The 27890-nt window shown below is 45.2% G+C and overlaps 1 protein-coding gene across 27 annotated transcripts in view; it reads right to left on the bottom strand.

Moving 5' to 3' along the window:
• Window positions 1-27890, bottom strand: part of EPB41 (erythrocyte membrane protein band 4.1) — a 95276-nt gene that overhangs the window by 6658 nt on the left and 60728 nt on the right. For 3 of the 27 annotated variants that reach the window (XM_059868912.1, XM_059868896.1, XM_059868897.1), the window contains 9 exons: window positions 27101-27217; window positions 25728-25856; window positions 22715-22920; window positions 20894-20950; window positions 20737-20781; window positions 19923-19985; window positions 16790-16969; window positions 3230-3700; window positions 1896-2024 (listed from right to left, as the gene is read on the bottom strand). In XM_059868912.1, the coding sequence (XP_059724895.1) occupies window positions 1896-2024; window positions 3230-3700; window positions 16790-16969; window positions 19923-19985; window positions 20737-20781; window positions 20894-20950; window positions 22715-22920; window positions 25728-25856; window positions 27101-27217 (1397 nt within the window). The other 24 variants (XM_059868924.1, XM_059868898.1, XM_059868899.1 and 21 more) reach the window with 24 other exon arrangements.

Below are 27890 nucleotides of genomic sequence, written 5' to 3'. Positions count from 1 at the left end.
GAGCTGGGCAAGTCTCTGAAAGCTCAAAGTCCCTATGCTTTAAGGCTGGAAATGCACAGATCCTTCAGGGAGGACCTGTGACACCCCTCAGACCGGGGGCGCTGGGATGCACCCAAAGCTGAGAATGCTGCTGGCCCTGCAGTGCTGGTCATACCACCCATGCCTGAACCATGACAGGAGACAAACACAGACACTGATCCCAAATTCACACCTGCCTGCATCCATGGAGATCAACAAAGCCAAGAGCAGAACCTTATTCAAAAGGTAATTGTTGCCCTTTCTCCTTCCTGACAACACCTTGCACATCCCTCACTTCATGCTCTGCAGAAGTAAAGAACATCCAGACATTTGCTGAAACTGGAATAACTTTTAGAGCTGGTTCTTGGATTTCATCCTGCCTGACTCAACCACTCAAGGTCTGCCAAAAATCCCAAATTAAGTCATCCTGGCCAGCTCATCCTGGCTGTGCTGTCCATGTCCCCACTGGGCAGCATCATTGCTCAGCACTGGGACAATATCTGGAATTACCACAAGGTGGGACCATTTTCCACAGTGTGGAAGAGATCTCATGGCGCATCACATCCTGTGCACACATGGCCGACTGATCCCAGTCCTGGAGATCTCTTTTCCTTTCCATTTCCCAGTTAGAGCAGAACTCCTCCATTCACCTACAAACTTGCTGAAAGCCAGGGCAATGCTCACCACCACTGTCTGAATGATCTCTCTGGTGCTGCAGTTGGGAGGATGCTGAGCAGCCACAGCATTCCTTAGGAATCCCAAATTATACAATCATGAGATTCCTGCATCCATAACAACATCCCACAGTCACTTCACTGCAGCAGGAGAGCACAGGCTGCTGATGACAACCACAGTGATGGGAAATCCAAGCTGACAGAGGCTCCAAAATTTCAAATACATGAAGAAAGGCTGGGAGGGATGGGGGTGTTCAGCCTGGAGAAGAGAAGGCTTTGGTAGACCTTATAGCCCTTTCAGGGCCTAAAGAGGCTCCAGATGAGATGGAGCGGGACTGGGGACAAGGGATGGAGGGACAGGACACAGGGAGTAGATTACCACTGCCAGAGGGGAGGGATGGATGGGATCTTGGGAAGGAATTGTTCCCCGGGAGGGTGGGCAGGCCCTGGCATAGGTTTTCCAGAGAAACTGTGGCTGTCCCTGGATCCCTGGAAGTGTCCAAGGTTGGACAGGGCTTGGAGCAGTCTGGGATAGTGGAAGGCGTCCCTGCCCACAGCAGGGGGCAAGAACTGGGTGAACTCTTAGGTTCCTTCCATCCCAAACCATCCTACCATTCTGTGATTAGAACCTGTTTTAGACTGAGGATTAATTTTAACCTCAGCAGTGAATCCATACCTGCATATCCTCTGCTTTGTAATATTGCTAAACTAATATTTTTACTTTCCAGCCACCACACACCCACTGAGGTTGCATTTTATACAAAACATTTGGTGTTTAACAACTATTTCCGTCTTGAAACGTAAGGATGACCAAATAATTTATAAACCAAATTCTGAAGAGGCATAAACAGCCTCTTTGGGCGATCTGGGAAAACAAGACAAGGCATTTATTGAAGAAAAAAAGGCCAACTCCAGTTAACTTTGTGCAGAGAGAGCCACATCCTGAAGCCACCAGTGGCTGAAGGTAAATTGTTTGCAAGCACATCTTGAAAAAATAATTACTCTTCAGGGATAGCAAAACCACTGCTTCTCTAAAAATACCAGATGCACTGGGAAATAGTGTCCACAGCATCAGTTAATGCCCCTGCTGCACCCAGACGTGCAGAGACAGGCAGGTGCTGCTGTCTCATCCTGAGGATTCAGAATCAAAACGTTTACTTGGGTTTAATTAAGCCCTAGGAAACTTATCAGAACACACCTTACCTGTGCAGCTTCGTAGGTGATGGTCTTTGTCTCTGTGTGGACAATAGGGACTTCCTTTGTGGGAATTTCACTTTTGACAGCGCTGGACACGTCGGAAATGGTGACAGTCTGTGTCTTCACAAGCGGGGGCTGTGAGACAGGGTTAAAAACATCTTGTAAACAGCCAGTTCCCATCTCCTCATCCTGACTGGGCTGCTGGCAAGTGTTCTGACACTGATCTGATAAAAGTACTGTGGGAACCAAGATCAGCCTGGAAATCTTTGGGTTTAAGTCTCTGGAAGAACACACTGCTCCGAGGACAGCAATCAGGTGTGAGGATTAGACAGGCAGCAAAACCCTCCAGCCCTTCCCCATGCTGTGGACTCTGGTCAGCCCAAACCAGACATTAAGGGTTTAAAGGGTGTGTCACAACACCACAGACTGCTGTCTCCACTGATTCTTAACTTTCTAATTACCAGAAGCTCATTGCCAGTTGCTAGGAGAAGATGGCCCTCATCTGGTGATGCCAGTGTCAGGATTAACACCAGCTCTGGGCAAATAAAGACTTTATCACAGTTGAGCAGCTTTATCTTGACCTCAAGAGTAACACTGCATTATGAAAAATCCTCATCAGATCTTTAACTTTTATTAAATCAATGTCAGATAAAGCAGGAATTAAAATAAGGATGGAGAGAAATCAGTTGTTCCAACACCTGATGATTATCCAGAAGAAGACAGAGTGAGTTCAGAGCCAGTGCTTTCCCAGAGGGCTCAATTTCTGCCACCATCCCCAACCCTGACAGATGCCACTGTGATCATTAGGGGGGAACAGGCATCTATTGAACCAAAAGCAACATCAACACTGGAGCAGGCAAAAATCCCTCCCACAGTGAGGAGCACAAAGGGACACACTGGACAGCACCTCAAATTTGCTCTGCTGTGCTGAGGGTCAGATGCCAGTCCAGCTGCGGCCAGCAAAATCCTTAAGGAGCTAAAATTACACAATTTTTGAGCCTAAATATTGCCTTTTCATGGGAATGCCACAGGATGCTTCAATCCAGGAAGAGCAAAGGGCATTGCACTATGGCAAATGTATTTCATGCAAAGATAAATTGAGAAGGAGTCATATTTAATGCAAAAACAAATTGACAGTGGCTCATATTTAATTCAAAGATAAATTGAGAGGGGATTATTGCACTGACTGTGGAAGATTCACCGCCTCATTAGCTCCAAGCACGAGTCCCAGCCAAGCAAACCCAACTCCTATGTGGGTCTGTGGCATCTGCTTGCTGCAGTGTTTGGGTTCCCACTCCAAAGGCAGCCAGGGCGTGGGGTGCAGGAGCTGGGCTCACTACCTGGAAGCAGCGAATGAGCTCCAGCAGCCTGTTAGGAGCATCTGGGTTGGGACATTCACCATGTGGCTTTCTAAAGGCAAAGCTGTCTTCACCATCCTCTGCCACCTCCTCCTCCTCTCCTCCCCAGGGCTGCCGGAGAAGTGTGGCAGGGCTTGGGGGGGGCTCCAGCTCAGAGAGCTCCGAGTCCTTCTCCACATCCACACAAACCCCCTTTCCACATGTCAGGTCCTCCTCGCTGGCGGATTGGCTGGGAACTGCCTCCTCCTGCTCCTCCTCCTCTTTCTCCTCCTCCTCGCTGCTTAGGGAGGAAGCACCAAAATGCCAGCTGGCAGAAGGCTGTGAAGCGGGTGGCACTGGAGTCTCACTAAAAACTACTGACTGCCTTGAGCCCTCCCTCGCAAAGCCAGTGTTAAAACTGCTCCACTCTGCCACTGCAGCCACATCCTCTTGGGAGAGAAAGTCACTCATTTTCTAAAAAGAAATAGATACACAAAAAGGGCCAGAGAGAGACAGAGAACAGGGAGTTAAGGAGAGCAGGAGATCAGAAGGCATCGAGGTAAAACATCAGGTTCTTATATCTCCAGTAACACATGCAACAGTGGGGCTGGATACTGGAAAACCTCTGTGCTGTACCCAGTGCATTTACTGTCACAGCCTTCCTGGTACATTAATAATCCACTCTCCTAAATTCTAAGGAAGTAATATGAAAACTCTCTGCACCTAGAGGAAGAGCCACCACTAAGCACTTTTTGCTCAGTTTGGAATAATTTCAGTGTACCAATCAGCATATCAAGAGGCGATTTGTGCACATCCAAAACTTCCATGAGCAACAAAACCCACCAAAACCATCTTGATTCTGCTTTTAACTCCTTGAAACTGTTGCCTCAATTTGTGCTTAAAATGTGAGGCCTAAAGCCTGTGTGTTATTTGGTATGATTCATTTTTTATACCTCAGGGGCTTTCACTTTGACTGACCTCCTCTCACAGCATAGCTCAATGGTAGGATAAGAGCAGGAGCTGCTTTTTTAAACTATAATTTCAAGAAATTACTCTTCCCCCATTTCTCATGGTATTTTTCAGTTCTCTGCTTTATGTTGCAGATAGGTTAGCTGTAAGATTTCTATTTATTAGAATTTCCAGCCTCTTGTGCTTAAGTTGTTGGGATATTGCTTAGCAAAATGCATTTAATACAAATGGAGGGAGAGCAATCAGCACTGAGATGGGCAGGTCAGACTGTGCTCAGAGGGAAAGGCTATTTCTGAAGCAAATCCATTTCCACATTTTTCTCCAAACATGGAGAAACTTGGAGACCTCAAGGCAGTTTGCAGCCTCCTCCTGAGGGGCAGCTCCGATCTCTGCTCTGCGACAGGGACAGCAGCCAGGGCATGGCTGGAGCTGGGCCAGGGCAGCTCAGGCTCAGGGCAGCTCAGGCTCAGGGCAAGGTCTTCCCCCAGAGGGTGCTGGGCAGTGCCCAGGCTGCCTAGGGAATGGGCATGGCCCCGAGGCTGCCAGAGCTCCAGGGATGCCCAGGGTGGGGTTCGTGGGGTGTCTGGGCAGGGCCAGGAGCTGGACTGGTTGATTCCTGCAGGTCCCTTCCCATTCAGGATATTCTACGATATCATATCCAGATCCCACCCTCATTTCCTAACGCTAGACTCTACCCACAAAACAGAACATGAATGGGGCTGTCAGCTGTGTAGAGCCATGTCTTGTTGGTTAAAAACTTGAATTTATATACTGCCAATATGCTGACCTTCCCTTAATTATAGATGCTAAACCTTGCAAATTATTCATGGGACCTTGAGAAGACACAACTCATCTTCTGGGGTTTAATGGAACACGCCTTAGGAGTGAGATTTCCTTATGTAAGAGCTGGAGCACTACTCAGCCAACAGAAGAATCACAGATAAAACAAAGAAGATTAAGCAGGACCCAAACACTGATGTATTTAAAAGGCAAAAATCTGTATACAGTCAAAACAACCTCCCAGTTCCCTTTCACAGACAGATAAAATAATTTGCATTTGGAAGCATCTTGTATGACAGATGCAAAAAGGAAGGGAGAGCTGGAATGGAGCCTGTGCTGTGCATATTCTCATCGCCAGTAGAGCCAAGTGCAGCAACAAACATGCAAGCTGGAAAGACAGAATGAAATCCTGATAAGATCAACTGATCAGAAACACTTTTTTTTTGCCTTGCCTTCCTATTCCACTTATTAAGAAGATAAACTAATGGGAAGGTATTTGTTTCTAAATAAAGTTATCTATGTAAAACTCCCCCATAGGAATTTCAGCATCTGTTACAAATTCTGATCTTATCAAGATTTGTTTTAAATTGCAATTGCCAAAGCATACCTATGTTTAGGGCTCAGATTTGCAGGCCTTGAGACCCAGGAAACCTGAGAGGTGCCTGGACTGCCAACTACTCATTTCCAGGGACACAGCCCCAAACCAGTGAGGCCTAAATCAAGCACAAAGCAGTCAAACACAGAATAAATTAAATACAAGACCAATACAAGGATGCAATGCCCCAGAAGAAACAAACTGACCCAGACATGAATGCAACTAAAGCACCACCCTTGAAATACAAATCTTTGAGCCTCTGAAGATACAGCTGAAGCATTGCAATGAAGTGACACACAATAATTCAGACTGGGGATAAATTAATAACAGGCTTAATTTCATGTTTGACACCAGTGGCCAAAAGGATTTATTTTTCTCAAAAAGTTGCTTTCTATAAATTAGTTTGCTTGCATTTTTTTCAAGACTCTGCTGTTTTGGATCAGGATCTATTTGTATGACTCAGCTGCCCTGTGTTGTCAGAGTGGACTTTTTTTTCATGCTGCTACCTCTCTCTGTTGAATATTCCATTATTCCCACCCCAAATCAGACTACTATTCTGCAGAAAACTTAAGGAGTGCTAAAATTATGTCAACTGTCAGTTACTATTAAATAAAAATTGCTAAAACCATGAAATTATAGTGCACAGTAACTGCCTACAACCACCACATGAAATGCTAGGAATCCCAGCTTGTTAATACTTCCCAGTCCTGCTCTCTTCCAGCATGGCAATGGAATTGTTGACGCTGTTATTAGGTTATCCCCAAATAAGGATCCACAGAAGCTAACAGGCTTGGAGTGACTGTCTAGGGATGCACAAGGAGATGATATTGTTTTGCAGCAAACCACACTCACCAGAGAGCGCTCCCAGATCAACTGACGCTCAATCTCACAGCTGGCAAAGCACTTGGGTAAAAAGTATTATAAAGCAGAAAACAAGAGATCCTTATTTTACATTACCTGCCACTGCCTTACCAAACTGCTTTGCCTTAAGGTAAAAGTTAGAAATGTTCAGAAGCTGTTCAAAACACGCTGGCATTGAAAAAGATGGACATTACCCATGGATTTGTGCTTTTCAGTGGATTTTCTCACTGCCATTGATTTGATCACAACATCCTGACCAGCCTACTCAGATGACAGACAGATAAAAGAGATTTTGACCAAAAGTTAAAGTAATGCTAGAAAACACACTGTGTGCCCAACCCTTCAAAAGACTAAATTCTGTCATGAACAAGAATCCAATACATTACACAACACACAGCAATCACCTCCAATCATTGCATCAGTGTCTGGGCAACAGGAAACAACCTCAAGATCAAGACTTAAATTACCAAAATGAGGTTGTTGGGCAACATGATTCCTCTGCCCACCCCCACTGGTCTCCTTCCCACCTCTTTTGTGGGACAGGTACTGTCACAGGAAGGGCTCTTTATTTCAAAATCCCTTTGCAGAGAACAAAGTAGTGGCGTTGCAAGAGCTGCCTTAGTGCAGCAGCAGCAGGTGAAAAGAGGGGATAAAGTCAGTGTTTATAAATGCCATCAATTTTGTGCTGCTCATTCCACTTCCCTCATTCCATAAGTGAGGTGACTTAGCTTACAAGGTGTGGCTGGGCGTGTGTTCTATCCCCACCTGTCAGAGCTGGGCAGCTCTCTGCTGTCCATGGGGCAGTTTTCTTTATCTCTCCCACAGCCAATCCTCCCTCCAGGAGATCTCTGCTGTCCATGGCCACTCAGTGTCCCTGCAGGGCTGATCAAATTCCAGCATCCCACGGGGAGATGCTCCGCCCAGGGGAGGAGCCAAGCATTTCTCCCTGGATCCAATCTGAGCTGGAACAGCACAGCAGCCTTTGGCCACTGCACTCCCAGAGGAGCAGCTTTCTGCTGCCCTGCATTCCCAGAGGGAGAGCAGGCCCATCTCCAGCAGCCCTGGAGCTGCAGAGGAAAACTCCCCCCTTGTGCAGGATCCCTGCTCCAGCAGAACCACAGCTGGCACTGCAGGAGGGCTGAGCCCCCCTGGGATGGGACTGTGCCACCACCCTGAGCCACAGCGTGCCAGGGCCTGCTCTCACTCTGGCAGTGTTGTTTTGTATTACTGCATTTTCATTTTTATCTTTATTTTTTAATGTATTTTTTCTCTAACAAAGAACTATTATTCCTACTCCCATATCTTTACCTGAGAGCCCCTTAATTTTAAAATTATAGTAATTCGGAGGGAGGGGGTTTACATTTTTCCTTTTCAAGGGATACTCCTGCCTTCCTTAACAGACACCTGACTTTTCAAATCAAGACATGAAGCTCTGCCTTGGTGCCACGCTCATCTCAGGAACTGGCATTATGAGCAGCCAGATCTGCCTTCCTGTAATCTCAAAAAACTCTGGATTTAAAATTGATTCTTGACACAACCTCAAAACACAACCTGAGCTTCAACCAGAAAAAGTACACCAGAAGCTCGTGTTGTATCACTGAGCTGAGGAACAGTGGCTCATTAGGAATGTGGTTTCTTCACTTACAAAACCCAAAAGGAGCATTTCTGTCCCCAGCATTTCACACACCAGGGGGACAGAGGTTCTTGTAGTTGTGCAGAACCTCCTTCACTTCTACTCTCAAAACAACTTTCTGCAACTGATTTTTCCTACCACACAGTCTCCAAAGCAAAGAGGGAGAAGGTGCTAGAGTGATATTAAGCAGTTGGTAGAGGACTCCTGCAAACAAAGCCTGTCTTAAACCAAGCTAGATTTAATCCTCAATTGAATTTTTCTGGTCAGTTTGAGATCTTAGAGCTGCAGCCTTGTGTACTCCCTCTCCCCAGGAGCACCCAACCCACACCCAAGAGTGTCCAACAGACCTTATACTCTGAATGCCATCAGCAATGACTCAGAGTCTGATGGCTCCTGCTTTGAGAAAGGAATACTGAAGGTTAGTCCAAGAAGCCATTAACACAGATCATATATAGCTTTTTTGGTTAATAAGCAGTGAAAAGAAAAATCTGATTTGCAATAACATTTATTAATGGATAAATGTACATATTTACAAAGAAAAATCTGAGAAAAAATACAAAACCAAAAAAGTGTTCCAAAAGAGCATTTTAGGTAAAAAAAGAAAGTGTTTCTAGTCCCCACAGGACTATTCTAACAAGACTGTCTACCATTGCTAAAAGATTCCAAAGGGGCCCAAACCAAGGCCTTTCTCTCCAGCCCCACAAACCACAAGAGATGCAAACAGAGACACAAGAGGAATCACCTCTGTCAGGTTCTCCAGTGTCACCCACTAATAAGTACTGACCAAGGAGTTTCTGCATGAATCCATAATGCTTTCTTGGGCTGAATTTATCCAGAAATCTTCCTCCCTCATCCCATACGTCAGAACAGGCACCATCAACTCATGGCAAGGAAAAAAGAAAACCCAATAAACCAGTGAAACAATTCTCAGAGTGATAAATTACTAACACTGATGTGAAGTGAAAGACTTTGCCCATAACCATTAGAATCTGGACTTGATGATCCTTGTGGATCCCTTCTAACTCAGGGTATTTCATGATTCTATGATAACCTTCTCAGAAGCTGGTGGTATAGCCAAGCCTCATTCCTCCAAACACAAACTACTTCCCTTGGTGCTGAGGAAATCCACCTCTACTGATGAATTCAGAATAGGAGGGAGATATGGAATACCTACTCTTTAGAGTCATCACTAGTTACTGGACAAACCACAAGAGAGGGGAGCCAGTCTTGGCTGAACACTGCCCCGACTGAGCTGCCCATGGAGAGACCTCAGCTCACCTTCCAACACTCCCTGAGTGAGGCAGAAGGTGGGAGGAGATGCAGGCAACACCCTCCTTTATCCCTTTTAGCAGTTGAAAAAGAAAAAGGGATGTTGTTTTACAGCAATGAAGACCCAAAGTATCATCACACACAGAGCCCCACACCCAGCACAGCCTCAGAGCTGAATCTGAGTTCCAAGCTATTGGCTCTGGCACATCTGCTGCTTCAGAATACTGGTTTCCACTTTTTCCTAAAGCAAGAAAGCACAAGAAACTCCTGTGTGTTTTAGGTGGTGTCCAAAAGAGGTAGAATCTAGGTAAGGAGATTCAGGAAGTGAGTGTGAAGCCAACCAACAATATCACAATGGGAATCACTGAACCCTCTACAGCTCCCAACGGGATCCTACACATGAGCATCAAAGAGCTGAGAGACCACACCACAAAACACTGGGCAAAACTGCTGGCCAGTGTTTTGTGGTGTGGTCCCTCAGCTTATCCTGCCTGTGTCACCAGTGTGCCAGTCACCAGAATGCCATTTTCTGCAGCAGGTCACATTGAAAAATCAGGATTTCTCATGCCAACCTGGATGAGGTGACATGCTGCAGACATTTACAGCTTCCCTGCAGGAGGGATAACTGAGCTCTCCATCGCTCACAGCCTGGCACTGCACCAGCCAGGGTGAACAGGGTGTGTGAATCCCTGTGTCCATGGGTGCCAGTGTTGGGGCAGGCAGCCAGGACCTGCTGTGTTCCTAGCAAGTTTGTTCCTGAGGAAAATAGGAATGAAGTTCATGTATTGGTTCTTTTATAGATCCCCTGAGATCTCAGCCTTTAAACAGCACTAGAGCCAGTCAGCTCTCCCTGTGCACAGGGATGACAGCAGGACTCACAAAATCCTCCTCTCAGTGCTGCATCCTGTGCTGACATCATGGGAAAAAGGGGAAACCAGAGCACCAAGGTGTAGAAGATATGGAATGTGCACAAATGGGATACAGAATATGCAGGACTGAGACCTTACTTGGATTGCCATGGACTGTCACTCCCTTTGCATCACAAGCAAACAGGGAAAAAAGCAGAGGAGTGACTGGGAAAGGGGCTGTAGCCCAGTGGGCACATCCCTGGGACATTGGACAGATGAGATTTCTGCTCCTGCTAAGTTACTGGCTTCCCCTGTCAGGAGGGATCAGATCTACCTGGATGAATATGGATAACTGGCCTCTAAACTGCCAGAGATACAGAAAGCATTTGTTCAATTTCTTTATTGAAGAAATAAAGAAATTGAACAAATTTCTTCAGTGATAATTGGTATATAAATCCCAGAAATGTTCCTGAGCATTCTCAGAGTGTAAAGGTTTTTTGCTGATGACAGCCAGCCTTATCTCAAGATTAAAAAGGAGAGAAGGAGACCACTTGAATAAAGAGTTAAAGAACTGAGTAGAGGTGACAGAGCCCATCTCTTATCCCACTGGGATGAGACACCCTGAGCACTCTGGCCTAAGGCTGGTCTGGACAAAAAGTTTTAGAATTCAGGTCCTTTGAAAATGGGTGACAAAGCTACAGAAACCATGGCTTTGCCAAAGCCACCAGTGTGGCTTCCAGGTTCTTGTCACTGGGTCAGAAATGCAGTAAACTCAGCAGTGCTCACTGCAGCATCTCAGGCAGCAATCCCAAGCAATGGCTTTGGGAAGGAAGCACCTGTGTTCAAACTCCAGGAAATATGGGCAGGAATAGACAGAGAGATCCAAACAACTCCTGTTTCTTCCCTCTTCATGCCACGTTGGGGAGAACAAACAATCCCTGTTCTTCATCACAATTGTTAGCATTTTGGGAAGGAGATGCAGGCAGGGAATCCCAACCACAAGTATTCCTTGACTTCTGTTCCACCCTGCATTTTCTGCACAGCACATGGCATCCCAGCATCCTCCCCCACCTCTCCTCTCCAGGGCCCACCTCCATCTTCCTAAACTCCACACCAGATCTGCTGGAGTCCAAGTGCATTCCTAGGGATGCTCCAAGGATTCAGGAACACAGCCTGCCAGCACCCTCCTTCACACCAGACTATACCTGGACAACAACCCTCAGACTTATAGACTTCCCAGTGCAAAAGGAGGAAGACTGTGTATTAAAGGCAGTGTATTAAAAAGGTAGGAATATTTTCCAATGAAAAAATCAGCATCCTCACAAAACAAAGTCCTAAAGGCACAAACTGGTGAACTAATTGGAGCAGGTTACAAGAAGAATTGGAAAGATTCCTGTGGGATTAAAACAAAGGGTTTCACTAGCAACCTAAGTTTCTGAGGCAGCATTTAGAACTTCAACCTGTACCTCAAGAGCAAGAGGTGGCTTGAGTGGCCTATGATACCCCACGGATCCTCAGACCAGACAGCACATGTCATGTTTGCCTTATTCTTTCAAGTTTATCTGCTAGCTTCCTAAATAATACTGTTCACACAGGTACAGATCTAGAAAGGGTTATGAATACAGGTATTTATACGTATTCACACATTTTAGTCCATGTAATAAAGGCTTGCTCCTTTCTCTTCCATGCTGCTGGAGCAGCTGCCACCACTGGTGACACTGGGGGGTGTTCTCAGAGTGACTGTGTCCAGCCCAGTCCTCCAGTGGACACAGGAAAACACAGATTAGTACTGAAAGGAGAAATGGGGGGCTCAGCTCAGCCCCATCGTTACTATTTACAGAAAAGAAACCCCTTAGACACAAAGTCCCACCTTCCCTCCAATTCACAAACCAGCTGTGCTCAGTCCAGCTGGGTTGGAGCCTGCACAGCTCAGGCAGGATAACCTGGATAAACGGGAGCATCATCCAGACACTTACATTGTAGGCAATAAACAACGAGCAGCATGCAACAGTTTGGTTAAAGAAGTCAAAAACAATCGAGGACTTTAACATTAGAAGTGTGTCCTGATGTGGCCAAGCCAACTTGCCAACAGCGGGAATGTTCAAACAAGTAACTCCATCTCTATGACCTAAGCAAACATGCATCAGTTAGTTCCACACAAATTAAATAAAACACATCCCAAGTGCACAAAGACCTTCAGATTAAAAAAAAAATAAAAATCTGTGTTTACAATAAATATCTCCTTGCAATGAGTTTTCTCCTGTAACACTATGTATTTTCTTGGACGTGATAATAGGGGGGGAGAGGGAAGCTGGGATACTTTGTCACAGGCTACCCCCACTAGAAAATGAAAAGCAGACTCTGTACCTAAGTTATTACCAAGAGCAGCACTGAGAACCAGTACATTTAATTTAAATGCCAATCTGAGTTTCCTAGAAATTTAGTGTTTATGGATTTGATTCCAATGTTTTTCCTAGAGAGTCAACCTCTTGTTGCCCACAGAGGCTGTGGATTCCCATGCCTAGAATTGTTCAAGGCCAGGTTGAAAGGGACTTGGAACAACCTGGTCCAGGGGAAGGTTCCCTAACCATAGCAGAGGGGGAATGAGATGATCTTTACGGGCCCTTCCAACCCCAAACCATTTCAGGATTCTGTGATTCAGCAGATTCCTGTAAAGTACATTTTAGATCAGCGTCAAATGTTCTTCAGCTTGTGAATATCTTACGTTTAAAACAACAAGCTTAAAAGCAATTTTCCAGCAATTCCTATGGGAAGTCTTCAGGGGCTTGGGAAACCAGACTCTCCTCTCAGGATTTCCTCCACCCATCTACCCTCCCACAGCAGCTGGGAGCACAATTCAAAGAATTTGCTTTTGCACCATAGGAAACTTCAGAATGGACCTGGCAATCCACGACCATTCCTGCTAGGTCCCATCACAGCCACACAAGGACATACGGTGGGATTAACACAACAGTCACGGGGTATCCCTCCCAGGGACAGCCAACCATGAAGATCAAAAACCAGGACAAAGAAGATGCAGCAGAGACTACAGCCCAGAAATTCAGGAGCTTTGGTCTTGAGGTTTCAACATGACCCTGTTGCCACTCAGAGAAAAAGCAGCCACCAAACAGTCAGTGCTATAACCAGGAGAAAGGACATCATAAAGGGAATACGTGGAGAAGGAAAAACACTAGAGTACAGCTGACACTTTTTGAGTAATTTCTGCTCTTCAGGGATTGCAATAGAAACCTTTGGAAGAGTTGCTTCACTTGCTGGCCGGGGAAAGGCTGTCTCAGTAGGTATCTCCTGCTTTTTTAGTTTGTCTTCATCCTGTACTAACAGAGGCCGTTCCCGTGTCTGCTTTCATGGTAGAAGATCAAGAAAGACAGAGAGAGATGAACAAAAATGACAGATGGAAAGTGCCCAAAATGACACTTGGAGATGTGCAAAGCATTAGGGCAGCTCTTCTCAACATAAAATAAACTGCCTCTTGAGCAGAGCCGCTGATGGCCTGGGTCACACCAGCCCTGGAGCTACAGAGCCATGTTCTCTCTGCAGAGCTCATCAACATCTACATCAGGATCATGGGTGTTTGGTGCCTGCCCTCCCAGAAAAGTGGATGCCCAAGATCTTCCAGAGTGTTTTGGAATTGGAATGGTGAGAAAAACATTTGAAGCATTTGAAACGGGAATGGTGCAGTACAAAATGTGGTCTCTGACAGCTTCCTAATCTACAGTGCCCTTAAAACCCAGTGTTTGGAAAATCCCATGGAACAGCCAGACTGCAGAGCAGATACAAAATGCTTTTCCAAAGTTCTGACCAGAGTATCAAAATTTCAAGTGGTTCGAAAATTCTATTGAACAAGTGAAAAACTGTAAATCTTAGAAATCCCACGCATGGAACGGGCAGGGTGGCAGTAGGAGCAGTGTAAGCTCCCGGAATTTTGCTCCGTGTTTTAGCATTTTTGTTTCTGGAGTTTAAAGAATGATTAAAACCCAGAATGAGTAAATCAGCACACAGGACCATGCAAGGGCTTCAGCACTTCTGCTGAAGAAAGAAAAGACTGTGGGAATGTTGCTGTTCAGTAACTCTGCATCCCTTTAGTTTGTCAGCCCTGGTCAAACCCAAGTGTACTTAGGAGAGGAAAAACTTGGCTCTAAGCTCCCTCAGCTGAGCCAACCTCCGCTGGTCAGTGCGGTATTTTGGGACTGGTTCTTTGCACACCCCTAAGTGGTGAGAATTTGGGAGAAAGTAGCTGGGAGACTGGGCAGCAAAAGAAAATATAAAATGCAAGAGTAACATGATCATTAAAACAACAACAAAACAAAACAAAACAAAGCCAAAAAAAAAGAAACCAGAAAGAAAGACAACATAAAAAGAACAGGGAACAGTTAAATTTTCAGAATTGCTTTTGTCCCCGAATATACAGTTATATTGGTCATGCAGCTTTTTCGAACCAGCCATGCACCAAAATAAGCAAAAACTGAAAGCTGCAAAAGCTGCAGCAGTGCCAAAGTCCTCTGGGTGTGAGTTATGAAACTACTTCATGTAGCCAAAAAAAAAAAAAAAAAGTTATCCAGCAGCTGCTGTTGAGCTTTTGCTTGGTGCCACTGCAGTAGCAAGTCTGGTTCAGAAGCACAGATCAGAGCAGCAGCTTTACCTCAAGCCCACCAACCTGTCTCTCAGAAGATGGGACAGTGACTTTCTTGACCTGGACACACAAAGCGTGTTAAGGTTCAGTTGTCTCATAACAAAACATACAGGAATAGCAGAAAAGTGGCCCCTGGCAAAAACCCTTTGGCCACTAAGGCAGGGTGAAAGTACCATCATGAACAGGAGCAATGGCTTTGCACCATGATTTACAATTCTTAATTAACATCTGATTTATGATCCTTCAACACATCCAGGTGAGGGAGAACTTTCTCCCCAGTCAGTGCCTGGGGAAGATGCATTTCTGGAGGTTCATAGCAGGACTTAGCAACTTCAGAGTGAGATCACTTCAAAGAGCACCAGATTAAGAAGGAACTTCCAGAAATGCAAATCTAGTGCTGACACCAATTCTGCAGTGCTGCAGACCCAATGCCGCCTTAGGGGGGACAAGCCCACACCATCCAGTTATGGTAACCAGCAGCCCCCCAAGGTCTCAGTGTGGTCACCTTGCAAGAAATTCTTCATAAAAACCAAGAATAACATTCTTGAACTGCAGTTGTAGAGCTTGGGAGCCTCTGCTCTGTCCCACCCGCTGGGCACTGTGAGCAGAGCTCTGCTGCCCACACTCCTGAGTAATCAATGCTGAGGCTCAGCCACAGAGGGTAAAGTCTATCCATGTGTTAAACAGGGTGATCCCAATGACAGTTTGCCCACAAAAGCAGTGGCTGCCCCTGGATCCCTGGAAGTGTCCAAGGTCAGGCTGGATGGGGTTTGGAGGAACCTGGGACAAGCAGAAGGTGCCCCTGCCCATGGCAGGGGTGGGACTGGAGGGACTTTAAATTCCCTTCCAATCAAAACCATTCTGAGATTTTGTAACAACCAACCCTGAGTAAGTTCATTTTTCTAGTAGGCAAAAAAAGCCCTTTAGCTGTTCTGGCTTTACTCCAAGCTTTGAGGAACCCGTAGTAAACTTGGTGTTAAACCCCTTGTACATGTTACAATTACCCTCCATCCACTGAAAGATTATTTCCTGATTAATAAGTATCAGCCTGGTTTGAACATGAAATACTAGTTCATCTGCAGGGCTGTGGGAAGGAAGGGGAAAAACTGGGCTTTCAACCAAGAGAGTCTTCAATGGCCACCACTTGCTGTCAGGATGCAATTTTTCTGTTGCAATAAAAAATTGCATTTACCACTTAAAAGACTGATTACCACAGGTACTAACTACAGTTTTACTCACAGACTCGAAATCTGAGCCAGTCGCCACCAGTATGACACAGAGATGTCTGTTAGCCAAGAAGAAACCAGATAGTGACTGGTTTTTCCTTGAAAAATTACCTTTTTAAGGAAATTAGCAGAGAAACTGTGAGTGTATGTGGTTACTAACACACAGTTCCTGGAAGAAGGGAGATTCTCATCATGTTTGAACAGCCCTGCTGTGGCCACCCGAGGAGTCTTCTCAAAGCCTCCACAGCAGATCAGCACCTGGAGTTCCTAATGCAAGTCTAAACCCAACGACATACCAGATTAACTGGAGAATAAAGTGATTTTGGAAAAATCATCCCATCCCAGTGCTTCTCCACTGGGTTATCTGCAATGTTATCTCTGAAGTAATAATTTAGGACTTTGGATATTGGGTTTGTCAAGTTTTTTTCCCCATTTTGGGGAGATCCAGGAATAACCGAGTCCCCAAACCAGCCACGGGAAGTGCTCTCTAGCATCTGACATTGACAGCAACACTAGGAAAAGCAGCTACCAGTTAAGGAATTCTTACATCCTTCTCTACCAAAAAATCACATTTTTATGATACTATGGCTAAAGCTTTGATTCCCTCAGAGAACATTCTACACGTTACAAGTCAATACTAACTATTAAAATTGAAAATAAGCAGAAGCTAAGGGGAGCTGAATCCCACAGTGCAATGCTGCCCTTGGAACACCCCATGCCGAGGTACTCACTCCGTCCGCTCCCGTGGGAATCTGTCCGTTGACGTTGAGGCTGCGGAAAGGGGAGTGGGTGGACAAACGTTTGTCCCACTCACTCGGCCGAGGCTCTGGGACGGACTCCATGAAGTTCTTCTTCAGCTCACTGATGTTGGCATGGTGTTTCTTTATTTCTTCCTGGGTCTTATCTAGATCCTATTAGCAAAAGGACAGGATAAGTGAAGGGACACAGAGAGACCCAGGACTCCCTAAGCAGTGCTTAGCAAAGCTGCACTCAGCAGAGCTACTGACAACTTCCCAAACTGTGCTCACACTGCCAACATACAAAGGGAGCATCCTCTCTCCTCCTCTTTGATTAACTGGGATAAACTGCAACCCCAGAATAAGGTCCTGTCCAGCAGCAGGACATGCCAGTGGTTCATCTCAAGCTACACCAAACCAGGTGACAGCTGAGCTGGAATATCAAGGATTTTCCCCAGATAGAATTTTTTAAAGTTGCCAGACTATGTTTCTTTGGGTTATTTAATTTAACATCTTTAAATTTTGCAGTTTTCCTTTCTTTACCCTCTGCTAGCATGAGTATTTCCTGGTATTCATACAATTGATGATAAAGAAAATGTTTTCTCAATTTTATTTACTCGCTTCATACCTGTTTCTCTTTTTTCCTAGCAGAAATTATCTTTGTTTCCAGAACATCCCCATTACCATATTTTCCTCTCCCTCTCATCTCATCCCTCCAGTAGCTATCATAGGCAGTCTTAGACTTCAGAAACAAAGATGAGATAATTGTTTTTGGAAAAAAAATCAAACTGAAAATTTATTTGATGCTGGATCAATCAAAAATCTCCTGCTAAAATTTTTCATCTGGAAAAAGTCAGATTTCTACTGTGTGATGCCAGTTTACAGCATAAACACCCATACTTCAAGGCAAGTCAACTTGTTAAAAATAGTTCTTCCTTGCAAGCAAACCAGAGGCTATAGAAAAGAAAGCTTTTGCAGAAGGCAAACAACTTTTCAGGATGGGGCCAAAAAGCAGCAAGAAAAGGAGAAATCAAGGTCAGTAAAAGCATCACCAGGAAATTTCACTTTTTTTGTGCTTTTAGGTGTTACTCAGCCCATCGATTTTAGAAGATGGGACAGCAAATGCATCCCTAAAGGAGGGCCTTCCCAAAAATCTCCATTTCTGCAGCTCACCAAGGTCACACCACCCTCCCTCCAGAGGGCTAAACCCCAAATGCCTCTTTAACAATATTTACTTTTTTTGGCACAGTTCTGGGGGGAAAATAACAAATTTTGGCTTCTATCCTAGATGAAAGTATAAGGCAAGTGCCTGTTAGGTAGGAAAAAAAAGTAGAAATGAGTCTGCTGTGGACTCTGGGGTAAATCCCTGCCTGGTCCAAGAACCCTACAGCTGCTCCTGGCTCAGAGAAGAGGGAAGGACCACCTTGGCTTTCCAGCACTGTGCAGGAGCAGGGCCTGGGAGAGCTGGCAGAGGAGCCAAAGCCATGAGGAGCTCTGTAGAGCTGGGTCTGGGAAGCACCTTGAGGAACCAGCTTGCTCAGTGTCACCCTTTTCCTCCTGTTTCACCCTTTCCTGCAGGAAGCTGGTGCATGTGGAGTGCTAAAAGCCTTTCAGTAAAATCACCAGGCAGCTTCAGGAGGGTGAGGTCTGCCAGGAAAATATCCGATCTGCCAAGTGCATGGATTAAAAAAATAAAGGGAATAAAGGGGGTGAGCTGCTGGGTCAGCCCGATTGTAGGGGAGGACTGGAGCACCTGCAACAGAGCAGTGGGAAGGGGAGTGGAGACAGAAAGGGCTTGGAGTCAAGTATTGCACTGATGGGAAAAAAGAGGTTAGAAGCAATGACAAAGCTCTGTTTGGGGTTGGGGAATTGGAGCTGTTGGAACTGGGTGAAAAAGCAACAGGCGTGGTCCTCAGAGTGCTCCGGCGGCAGCTGAACTTTGCCTATCATGTGCAGACCCTTCACTTGTCACTCAAAGCTCAGCAGTCAAAAACAAAAAACCAAAAACCAACAACAAAAAACAACAAACCCCAAGAAACCCACACAGAAGCTGCAATACTTTGAACATTCTGATGAGAAGGCAGTTAGTACACTCCACTTTCAAGAGATATCACCAGGGAAACCCTACGTGCTGCTGGTGCTGCAAGTTTGAGTAGAAACATGTAACACAGGACCAGAGTATCAGAAGCCACAAAACATCTCCCATAACAGAGTGTATTAAAGAAAATAAAATATATGATTGGCATAGTCTGTTCTGAGACTGAGCTTAGGTGAAAACAAGTGGAAAGGGATCCCAAATCCAAAGGGAGGAGCTGTAATGTGGAAGGATGAGCCACCCGTGACCACTGAGCCTCTCTATCAGATCTAGAGGGACCTGGCATAGAGGCAGGATGGAGCCCAGGGGTGATGAGGAGCTGCAAGGCCAAAAACGGCTGGGAAGAGGATGGAAAAGCTGCAAACACCACTGCAGCATCCAAAAAGATTCCTCCTGCCTGAAGCAACATGGACATTGTGGTGGCCTGGACACTGCAGGGGTGACAATTTCACAAAATCCTGGAATGGCTTGAACTGGAAGGGAATTTAAAGCCCATCCCATTCTTCCTCTGCCCTGGGCAGGGACACCTTCCACTATCCCAGCTTGCTCCAAATCCTGTCCAACCTGGCCCTGGGACACTTCCGGGGATCCAGGGGCAACCACAACTGCTCTAGGCAATCTGCCCCAACTTCAAAAGTAGCTCATCCTGAATTTTATATTTTCACAAACTGGCTTTTCCCCCAGGAAAATAATTTGTTTCAAGCAGTGAAAAACTGGTTAATGAGCCCAGCACTACAATCCATGAGCCCCTGAGCAGCCAGCGGGTCCCAGAGCAGATCCGAGCACTGCCAATCATGTATTTTGGGGAGGTATGAGAGAATGAAAGTCAGAAGAAGAAGAAGGAAGAAGGCCTGCACATCATCATGTCACTGTCACCATGCAGAAGCATAATTAAAAAACGAAATCAAATTAAAAAGTCTTTCATGCAAGAGCGTGCAAAAACAAGGGCAGCAGCAGAAGAGGAAGAAGTTCAGCGCAGATGCAGAAGGTTTAGCAAATGCAACTCAAAAAGAGCTTCAAGTTCATACAAACCTCCAACATTAAATTGCTATGCCTGATATAAATGTTTTCACCATCTAGCCTCTTTGATCTCTTCTGTGAAAATGAAAGAAAAGGGGGAAACAAAACAAAACAAAAAAAGCACAAAAAATTAAAACGTTGGTCTTGTGGGATTGATAAATTGGCAAATTAAAAAGTTAACTCAGCGTTGGGAGTGCAGTGCTGTGGCAGCATGTGGTGGGAATTCCCGCTGGGAATGAGCATCTGGCTTATGGAGAATGGGAGATGCAATGAGTCCTTTAAAGAGACAGCTCCCAGGGGGCCTTGGCTCTGGCCACAAAGAGACAGTTCCTGGTTTTCTGTGGAAGCCTCGCACAGTCACCACACCAGGCTCCTGAGAGAGGCAGGCCCACCCCTGAGTTCGAGGCTGCACTGCCGGGGGGGACTTTTACGAGGTCCCAACGCACACAGCAACCTTTAACCACCTTCCCATCTTGGATGTTTCCCTATTACTTAATCAATACCAAAGAAGCTTTCTCCTGATTTTTGTTTTGCATTTCTTGTAATGCAGCATACATTTACTTTCTAACTAAATTTGTTACAGAAAAGAAATTTCATAAATCAAAACACGTGTTTGTTTTGAATATTCAACACGCATAATTTCAGCAATGAGGTTGTCTATGGGACAAAAAGCTATTAATTTTCAAATCAAGTATTTGACAGTTTAAAGAAAACCAACACCCCAACCCAAAGCCCATAAAGAAATTGGAGCACTGTCTTTTTAAACAGGTTACATATGCATGAATGATATGTCAAATTTGGCTGGTGAAAGGGTAAAATGGCTAACCTTCCTCATTCTTATCAGCTCTTCCTCTTTTTCTGCAGGCTGCTGCTGTTGGGCAGTGATAAAAAAAAAAAAAAAAAGAGTTATTGGTTCATTAACTATGTTGAACCTTGGGAAAAAAAAAAACGTGAGCAACCTGAACTGAATTATTAGCACAAACCTGGGGCTGGGCACCATTCGTGGTGGGGACTCTGACCTCAATGTGTGTTTTCCTCACCTATTTTTAAGAAATAAATTGGTAAAAACATTTCTTGTTAGTAGATTTGTTTCAAGAAACCATTTAGTTTCAAACACAGCTGCATAAAGTTGGTTTTGAAATGCTGGGGGAACATGCAAAAACCAACATGCAGCCCTGGGAAGGGGTTAATGACACAGCAGCTCCCCAGCACTTTGTTAGTCAACAGCATGTTAAATAATTCCTCCAGCTTGAGAATTATTTGTATTTGAAACCAGTGCTCTCCAGTGCTTCTGAAGAAGGGGTTCCCACTTGCAGTAGGCTGGTCAGGCAATGTTTTCAAATGGCATTTGCAGCTGGATCTCCCAGCAAAAATCCAAACAAAGCAACATGCTCAAATTAACAGAGACCTTCTCAAAATCAGAAATTATTGGTTGTATCGCAGGTATTATGTTGGAGGAGGCAGTAATAAGAGGCAGAGCCACAAAACCAAGCCTAACATCACAAATTGGGTTCTTTCCTGTCCATAAGTAGAGAGCCAAGATTGTCTTAACACTCTAAGGGAAGTATTTTAGGCAAACTAGATTGCCACATACTTTGAAGGCAAAAGCATCAGTGGGTGTTAAAAGAAGTGATGCAGCTCCATTGGAGAAACAGTAAATTTAGTATGTTCAAATCCACATTTTCCTCCCACATCTATGTTTAAAGGGGGAAAAAAATCTAATGTTCAAGCATTTAGGAAAAAACCTGTAATAAGTAAGATGAGATAAGTAAGATTTCCTCGTTCTCAGTGTAACATGGGGGAGGGGGAACAGCTGGGCAGGAACAGCAGGGCAGGATCTCTGTGCTCTGATTCCCACCCCACAGTGCCAATCCGAAGTTCCTTTCAGCAGTTTCATTTAAAAATTACTGTTCATGCAGGCTATGGAATTTTTTGAAGCAATTGCCCTTTCTTCACCTCCATCTCCAAACCTTAATTAATAGGAATTTTCCCTGGAGATGCTCACACAAGACCCACTGTGTGATATGTTTAGAATTATATGGCTCCAGCAATGCTGAGAACAGCTAAATTTTGGAGTAATGTGAAAATTGTGTCTCAAGGCAAACGTTTCCGCTGCACCCCTGCAAGGTTTCAATAAGTCAGTCATATCTGCTAATATTAAGGACACTGTAATATCAGCAATAACTTTGCACATTATTTCAACTTATTCGAACAGCACACATGTATCAACCCCAGCAAAGAACTCAGACATTTGTAGAAAGACCAAATAATGGTTAAAAGTACTGCATTTAAACAATAAACTCCCCAAAGTCTCACCAGTGCCATTTTCAACTAAAGTTTTAGTTTTTGCAGCACTGTATTACCAGCTCTCCCAGCAAAAGCCTATCAAGGTTAAAAACATTCTGGCGCTGGGCTGCAGACCAGCTCCATTATCACTGATTTCACTGGAATTCCCTCCTGCTGTCATACCAGGAATCAGGGGGCACAGCCTGGCCATGGGTGAGCTCTGAATGCTAGTTCCATGATCATGTACAGCCCTTGCCAGTGTTTTTAACCATCTATCAGCAGGCTGCACTTGCTTTGACTACAGACACTAATACCAGACACTAATACCCTGGAGCTCCTTCCACCGAACGTCACAGCTGGGATTTCCCTGGCACCCAGACCCCTGTGCCTGCTCCCACCCAGCACTGAGGGATGAGGGATAAACCCCTCATCTCCCAGGACAGAGCTGCTGCTTTGGGGTGACTTTCTTGAGTGATACTCCAGCCCAGCTCTTGTCAAGAGACTCTGCTCTGACCTACCTTTGAGGCATCCACTGGCTCCTTGGGTTTCTCTAGTGGAAATTCTTCACGTCTTACATCAGATTTTGCTGTTTCCTTCCCTACTTTAGATGAGGCCACGTCCTTCACATTGGACTTAGCTGGGGCTGGCTCTGCAGGGTGGCTCTGAGCGATGGCTGGGGCTGAGGTAGGCCGGGGACTCCGCTCTGGGGTTATCACAGCCACTGCTGAGGATGGGGGACAGACAGGGACAAGGTTCAGAGCAGGTAACTTTTCAAAGGATTGTGCAAAGTCTTTCCAAATTACAGTGCTGTCATTCAAAAAGAAAGGGAGAAGGAGGAAGATGAAAAAAGAGGGAAAAGAAATAAAGATGTTGAGCAAAGCAGCTTGTGCATTTAGTACAGGAGAGTTGAGATTATTTTCCTTATGGTTTAAAATAAAATCAAATAAAACCCTATACCAGATGGTTTACAAAAAGCAAGCTTGCACTCTGCAGAGAAGCCACACCAGAAAGATAAATCTGTTTTTGACATTGTGCCATGAATTTCCGGGTCCTTTACACACAACTGACACAGACTCCATTCCAACGCAACTAGAGTGAGGAGTTCTGTACTCATGGGCATCTCCTCACACAGAAACAGATGGCTTCTGGAAGAAAAACACAGGCTTTCATTCCCCCCACCCAAAAAAAAAAAAAAAAAAAATCAACAAGCATTGCTCCAGCAAACTTCTTAGCAACTTCCCGGTAGGTTTCAAGGCCGGCTGGGGGCTGTGTGTCCGAGTTGGATATCTTCAAGGCAGCACAGTGGGAAGATACCCAGCACCTCCAGGCCAGAGACAGTGCAGAAATGAACAGCATGCTGCCAAAAGTCATCATTTCAGAGGATGACAGTTGTGAATACAAGCACTAGGTCCACACAAAATCAACTGCCTACTTCAGTTCCTGATTTGCCAGGTAGTTGCCTAACCCCAAGGAAATAGTCAAGCCAAAGCTGTGTGACAAAGCAAGCCCAAATCAATTTCCTGTGTGCACCTAGGTATATAATAAGTGATTTGGTTTTCCTCATGTTGGTTTTTAGGGATGTTTCACTAAAAAGATACCCTGTCACATAAAAGAATATCTTTGACATGATCTCACATTCCCAAAATCACAGTTTGCAGCAGGACTATACTGTGTATCATATTCCAGTCAACATGAGGTCACTCATGTCCAGCCAGTCACTCACAGAAAATTTGCTGTTAAAATAAAAATTGTAATTTCAAGCAACTCCTTAGTAAGAATTCCTGTTGTACTGAAAAGGTAACAACATTTCATCTGTGTCTTAATAAAACATAGAGAGAATAAGGTGTCCATATGGCCAAAAATGTACAAGGTGGAGGCAAAAAAAGAATTTTTTAAAATTTCTGAATTTCCAGAGATTGGAATGACACTTTCAAGAAAAACTCCTGGACACCACATCCTGTTGTAAACAACTTTAAAACCCACCCCACCACTGCCAGCTCCATTCTCTCCCTGTTCCTTGGCACAGCAGTTCATTTCTGTGACCCAGACACTGTGTTATCCTCTTCAAAGGACAACAGTGCTGTGTCCCAGTGTATTCATGTCACGGAAGCAGTGACAGCTGCTGGGAAGGTTGTACAGAGGTGAGATGGCAGGGATGGCTGGGATGACCAGGATGCTGGGAATGCAAAACTGTCATGGTGGCGGTACCTGACTCCTTCGGCAACGGCTCTAGTTCTCTCACCACCATAATTTTCTCTTCCTCCTCCTCCTCCTCCTCCTCTTCAATTGGGCTTATCTCAATACTGCCAAGATCACGTTTGGCTAAAAAAGTTATGGACATGTTAAAATGCCACCTTAAAGAGGAAGCAGCAAAGGAAATATTGCCACCAGTAAATCCGCAGGGTCATCTCTCTTGCTACGCTCCCAGAGTATCAAGACATGCAGAAAAAATGTAACAGACACAAAGCTTCTCCTGTGCCATCCAACAATGAGTTCTGGGCTGCCAGAACTTTATTTTAGTTGCATTTTCATTATTAACTGCCTTTGACTATTTTAAACCATGATTTAAACACAGTAAAAAGCACTGAAATATAAAACATAGGTTGGAACTGGATGATTTTTAGGGTCCCTTGCAACCCAAACCATTGCAGAATTCTATGACTGATCACCATCACCATGTCCATCACCTCACTAACAGTCCCTACTGGAGCAGAAAAGCCAGGATAAGGCAAAGTACAGGAGGTGGATGAGAAGGGCTAGCTACAGCAGGAGAGCCTTGGATGTGCTCAGGAGGTCTGACACCAGCTGATGTCTGTCTGATCTGCTGCCACACATTCCGTGGAATACAGAATCACGGAATCTGCTGAGGTGGAAAAAACCCAGAGGGATCATCGAGTCCAATTCCTGGTCCTTCACAGAATATCTCAACAATCCCACCCCATGCCGCAAGCATTGTCCAAATGTTCCTGGAGCTCTGGCAGACTTGGTGCCATGACTGTTCTCCAGTGGTTTTCATAGCAACCAAGGAAACATGTGATGTTCCCAGTTACCTCCCTCTATGGCCTCAATCTCCTTTTCCTGCAACAAATAATCAACTCTATTTTTAATTATGATTAATATGAATCTGTCTGCAGCAGCGATGTTGCTCTGACATCCTTCCACAACTAGGCAAGCTCCCTCGTGAAGAAATAAAGTGGAATATAGGTTGACCTCCAGCAGTCCCAGATCTCATAACCTGATTTCCAGGCACTGTACACTCCTGCAGCTCAGGGGAACAAACCTCACAAGAAGGGACAGTATGGGAGGAGCTTTAAGAGCTGCACACTCATTTCCACACACAGCCAGGGCATGGCACCCCCTCGCTGCACCCAGAGCACACCTGAAAAGCAGCACACAGCAAAGCCAGGAGGGATTGTAGTGCCAACAAACACCACCAGAAACAGTGTAACCACTGTGCTAAAGCACTGCATCACTTCACCTCAGCAGCATCAGCACAGGAGCCACTGCCACCAAACACCACTTCAGCTGTACCTGACCGCAGCTGCACCAGCTCCACTGACTTTGGCTTGACAACAGGAACCTTAACGACCTCTACCTTCTCCTCCTCCTCTTCCTCCTCTGCAATGGGTTTCATTTCAAAAGTTTCAAGAGTGTGTTTGGCTAGAAAGAGGTTTGCAGGTGTTAATAGGTGTTGGGGACCCACACAAACACATGATGGTCACCACAGCAAGGAGTGAGGAGATCCTTCTCAGTAGCTGGGAACAGCAAGGAGGTTTGCAGGCAGCTCAGTAGTCATTTTCCATCATGGAACTGTGTGCCAGTGCTTTTAGTGCTGTCAGACCCAACAGTGTATGGATGAGAGGAGGAAAGAACACAAAAATAAGCTTTATGGGCTCCTTGTCTAGGAAAGGAGACATGGGACACACGAACAGTTCTTGAGCGTGGAACTAGGAAGGACTCTGCCTGCAAAGTCTGGAGGGAGGCAGGTGCTGGCTGTCAAAATCCAGGAAAAACATATCCAGACGAAAAAGCTATCTAAAACCTAGCAGCTTTAATTAAATGTACTTGAGTGATCAACTTCAAATCTACCCAGGTGTCTGAAATTCCCAACCTTCTGCTTTTACAGCATCTGGCTTTCCCCACCAGGAGATGCTGATTAGTGAGGATTCAAGGAATGCCCATGGAGAGGAAGTTTACCACACTTCATGAAAACTTCATCTAGATATAGAAAAGCAGTCATGCAGTAAAGCAGTCAAAAAATTCTGCCTGGTAGGAGGATACCTAAAGTATTTGCATGTGAATTATCTCCAGCCCTAACATACCACAGGTGGTCACTATCCAAGTGATGAAGACTGCAAATATTTGCAACACTGCTGCTATGATACTCTTTTGAGTATTCAAACATGCTGTTGTACCTACACACCTCTTAAGAACATTCATATTTATTAATACTATGTATTCTAAGAGAAATATAAGCTCCACAGAGCAAAATGGGTAGCATTTCTCAAACACCAAAAAAAACCCCAATCCAATGGCAAGGACGTTCTGGGATGAAGAATTTCAGAAGCTTCATGAGAGGTTTCCAGATTGAGACATGAAAACTTAAAGTTTTCTAATCCATATATACAAAACTACCTGCATTTAAAAAAAGAGTTCTCAAGCGCCAGCACATCCTAATCTTTTCCCCACCTGCCCACAAGAATTGCAGTCTAATAAGGTGCAAGGTGGAAATTTAAGGAGTCTTCCAGAGCTGGGCTGGATCTCCTCTCACTGGGAAACTCTTCTTGCAAAGAAATGAAGAGAGAAAGCCACCCAATTTGGTGAAAATTGGAAATTGTCAGGAACAAGCATGTAGAGGATAGGGAAGGCACCGCAGAGAGTTTTAGCCACCACCACAGCTATACCTGGCTTCTCTTGGATCTGATCCACAGGTTTTGGTTCAGGGACCTCAACCACCACCACCTCCTTCTGCTTCTCTTCCTCTATGGTTCTGAACTCAACCTTTTGAGTCGCACGTTTAGCTGAAGAAACGGGGCACATGTTAATGACTGCCAGCATGGCAAAGGCACAGATGTCAAGGGGGCAGGAGTGTCACATTCCCAGGCTGCTCTTCTCCCAGCTCTGCCATCCAGGTGTAGCACTGCAGCTGTGATTTCTCTACTCATCTGGAGTCATAATGGCATGGTCAATGGGCAACCAGCAGGGCTGGTTCCCTTGCTGCTGTGCACTGTGCCTGAGGAATCTCACATGCCCAGACTGCAGGGAAGCTGGAATTTGGCTTTGATACCTTATGGAGCTTGAACCATCCCTTCCCTCCAGCTCCATAACATAAAACCCAGGCTCAGGATGGCATTGAGCCCAGAAGCAGGGACAGCCTGGCTGCTGCTGGCCATGGGGTGCTGAGCAGCCCTGGTTCCCCCAGGCTGCAGAACAAACTTGAAGGATCAAAGCAACACAGTCCCTGCTCCATCAGGCAGGTGTTCGTGGTGCACAGGGATGCTCCTCTTTCCCTGGATCTTAATATGTGATATAGATCGTGTAGACCAAACTTAGGCACTCCTTTTTCCATGCCTCACCTCTTCTGCTGCTATCAATTTCTTTTAAAAATCTCAGGGATGAGCCCATCTGACTGACACACCTCAACTCCAACCTGAAAATCACTTTAAGAGACATTGAAAAAGTTTCTATCGTGGC

This window comes from Haemorhous mexicanus, chromosome 27 (assembly GCF_027477595.1).
Source record: "Haemorhous mexicanus isolate bHaeMex1 chromosome 27, bHaeMex1.pri, whole genome shotgun sequence".
Classification (NCBI taxonomy): domain Eukaryota; kingdom Metazoa; phylum Chordata; class Aves; order Passeriformes; family Fringillidae; genus Haemorhous; species Haemorhous mexicanus.
The sequence above is the reverse complement of the archived record's forward strand: the minus strand, read 5'-3'. Positions and strand labels throughout refer to the sequence as shown.